Genomic DNA, 3,393 nt, shown 5'->3' with positions numbered 1-3,393 from the left:
CGGGAGAGGGCGGTCAGCCGCCCTAGGAGCTGTTGTACCTCCTTCACGCTGTTCGGGCTCCTCATGTTGAGTATTGCTTGACACTTGTCAGGATTGGCCTCTATCCCCCGGTGGGTGAGCATGAAGCCTAGGAACTTCCCTCCCTCGACCCCGAAGGTACATTTTTCGGGGTTGAGCTTCATGCTGACTCCCCTTAAGGCCTTGAAGACCTCGTCCAGGTCTTTTAGATGTTGATCAAACGAGTCGGACTTCACGACTATGTCGTCCACGTACACCTCTACCGCTCGGCCGATTAGTCCTTTGAAGACTTTGTCCATGAGGCGCTGATAAGTCGCCCCTGCGTTCTTGAGGCCGAATGGCATGACCTCGTAATAGTAGTTGGCGTCGGCCGTCATGAAGGCCGTCTTCTCCTTGTCCCTCGGGTGCATGCTTATCTGGTTATAGCCAGAGTAAGCGTCTAAGAAACTCATAATTTTGTGGCCGGCCGCCCCATCCACCAGTCGGTCAATGTTCGGGAGGGGGTAGGTGTCCTTCGGGCATGCGCTGTTGATGTTTCTGTAGTCGACGCACATCCTCCAGTTACTGTTCGGCTTGGTGACCATGACGACGTTGGCCAGCCATGTCGTGTATCGGGCTTCCCTTATGAATCCGGCCGACAGGAGCTTCTCGGCCTCCTCCTTCGCCGTGAGTCGCTTTTCGTTGCCCAAGTCTCTCTTCTTTCGGGAGATCGGTCAGGCTTCCTTGAATATTGATAGTCGATGGGTGATGACATCCGGGCTCACCCCCGGCATGTCGGCCAGCGTCCATGCGAACATGTCGACATTCTTTTTTAGCGCGGCATGCATGATCTCAGCCTCGGCCGCCGCCAAGGCTGTCCCTACAGTCGTGCTGTGTTCTTCGTCGAGGAGGGGGACTCTCCTCAGCTCCTCTCTTGCCTCTAGCCTGTCCTCGGTCGCCCGGGGGTCGAGGTCTACCAGTGCCACGGTTGGCTTGATTTCTCTCGGTCGGTCCTTCTTGGGGGAGCGGTCTTTTCGGGAGGATTTCCTTACTCTGAGGGGAGAGGTGTGGGCCCTTAAAGGTTCCACCCGGAGGCTCTCGGCGTAGCACTCTCATGCTTCTTTCTGGTCTACATGGACCGTGAGGATGTCCCCTGTTCTTGAAGGGAACTTCATTGCGAGGTGAGGGGTTGATACTATGGCCATCAGCCGGTTGATGGATGGTCGGCCGAGGAGTATGTTGTAAGAGGTGTTGGCGTCAATGACCAGGTATCGAATTTTGATGGTCCTGGTGCTCTTCCCCTCTCCGAAGGTGGTGTATAAGTCGATATAACCCTTGGTACCCACCCTCTCGCCCGAGAATCCTACCACGTGGTCGTCGTATGGCATCATCTCGGTCTCGGCCATCCTCATGGCCTTGAAAGTTTTCCAGTAAAGGATATCTACCGAACTTCCTTGGTCCACGAGGGTCTTCCTTATGGTGAATCGGTCTATGTCGACCGCTATCACCATCGGGTCGTCCTGCTGGCGGTAGTCTACGCCCTTGAAGTCCTCGTCCGTGAAGGTGATGGGTGGCATCCTCGGTCGGAATGCCACCGCGTTCACCTGGTGTACCGTCCGGAGGTGTTTCTTCCGAGCGTTGTTTGTGCTTCCTCCCCCGGCGAAGCCGCCGGCTATAGTGTTGATAACCTCCCGGTTACCTCTCCTATCGGCCTCCCTGGGGGGATCGTCTCTTTGAGGTGGGTCGGCCCTTGCGGGTTGTCGGTCGCCTCTGTTATCTCGGTCATTCCGGTCGCGTTGAGGAGACCTCGTCCGCCTGGGTGGATCCGCCCGGCCGGGTGGGTCTCGGCCATTCCTGACGAAACGACGGAGATGCCCAGCCTGGATAAGTTCTTCGATCTTATCCTTAAGGGCCTGACACTCGTCGGTTGAGTGTCCTGTGTTTTGGTGGTACCGACACTGCTTCCTCCGGTCGGCATTATTTGGGCTGGCCACCTTCCTTGGGGGAGGGATCAATTCGGCATTGAGGGCCTCGTCCAAAATCCTTCCCCTCTCGGTCGTCAGCGGTGTGTATCTTGAGAACCGGATCGGCCGGTCTCGGTTTTCCTGGCGTCGGTCGTTCCTTTGACTCGGCCGCCCCTGGCGATCCTTTTCTTCCTTGTTTTTCTCCCCACCGGCCTCGGCACGGGCCTGGTTACGGAATTCTCTTAGCTCTTCTAGCTGCATGTACTTAGCAGCTCTCTTTCTCAGCTCGTCTAGGCTGTCGGCCGGCTGCATGCACAGGTTGTCGGCAAAGGGCCCCGAACGCAGGGCCGTCAGCATGTGGTGCATGGCGACGTCCGGACTCAGATTCCGGATGCTCATCGCCACTTTACTGAACCTATCCACGAAGGTTCTCAGCGACTCTCCCTTCTCCTGGCGGATGCCTACCAGAGCGATGGAGGTTAGATGGTGTGGCCGGCTGGTCGCGAACTGCGTTTCGAACTTTGCGACGAGCGTGGCAAAGCTGTCGATGGAGTTGGGTGAGAGCTTGGTGAACCAACTAAGGGCTGCGTCCTTTAAGGATGTGGGGAACACTCGGCACAAAACGGCGTCGTCCGAGGTGTAGAGACTCATATGGGTGGTGTAGGCGTCCATATGCTCGTCCGGGTCGGTCGACCCGTCGTATCGGTCTCGGTTGAAACCCTTCCACTTCTCAGGAAGCGGGACTTCGATGATGTTGTTTGTAAAGGGATGTCGGCGGTTCGGGTCGGCCGTCAGGGTCGTCCGGATGGACCTGATTAGGCACGACTCGTTGCCCATCTCAGTTTCGCGGGGAGGGGGTCGGCCTCTCGTCCCCTCGGCCACATCCGGGTTGGGGGGAGAGGTGTAGGACTTGTCGACCACGTTTGTCGGTATGACAGAGGGTCCTCCCTCCCCCAGCTTCTTTCTCATATCTTCGTTCTCCCTGCGGAGAACTTGTAGCTCTTGCTCATTTTTCTGAGCGGCCTCCTCGGCCTTTCTTCGCATCTCGGCCATCTCCCTCTGGAGAGACAACAGCAACATCGTTTGGTCGGCTTCAGTCATTCTTTCCATGCTTCTTGTTGAAACCATCTACTTTTTTCCTTCAGCTAGTTTCCCTCGGTCCCACGGTGGGCGCCAATTGTTCCTTTAGGGAGATGGGACCTAGAGAACTGTTGAAGTCTTCTTCTCCTTCCTTCGGTCGGGCAGGTGATTGGGTGATGAACTGGGATTCTTCTCGTCCTCCTGCTTATCCTTCGGCACTCGGGACTCGGTCGTCGGGTGAACACCGGATGGTGGGGGTACCTGCGAAGGCACTCCGACGCTCAAGTCAGTAAAGCGGGTGATCAGCTCTCAGGTAGGTGAATAGTAATAAATGACATACCTTACTTCTTGA

The 3,393-nt window shown here is 56.6% G+C and overlaps 1 protein-coding gene across 1 annotated transcript; it reads right to left on the bottom strand.

Moving 5' to 3' along the window:
* Positions 1-1,109: 1,109 nt before the first annotated feature.
* On the bottom strand, positions 1,110-3,089 carry LOC137815935 (uncharacterized). Its single transcript, XM_068619043.1, has one exon. The coding sequence runs from the start codon at positions 3,087-3,089 to the stop codon at positions 1,110-1,112; it is 1,980 nt and encodes a 659-aa protein (XP_068475144.1).
* Positions 3,090-3,393: the final 304 nt, after the last annotated feature.

This window comes from Phaseolus vulgaris, chromosome 1, assembly GCF_000499845.2.
Source record: "Phaseolus vulgaris cultivar G19833 chromosome 1, P. vulgaris v2.0, whole genome shotgun sequence".
Taxonomy (NCBI): Eukaryota; Viridiplantae; Streptophyta; class Magnoliopsida; order Fabales; family Fabaceae; genus Phaseolus; species Phaseolus vulgaris.
Note: the sequence above shows the minus strand (reverse complement) of the source record. Positions and strands in the feature narration are given on the sequence as shown.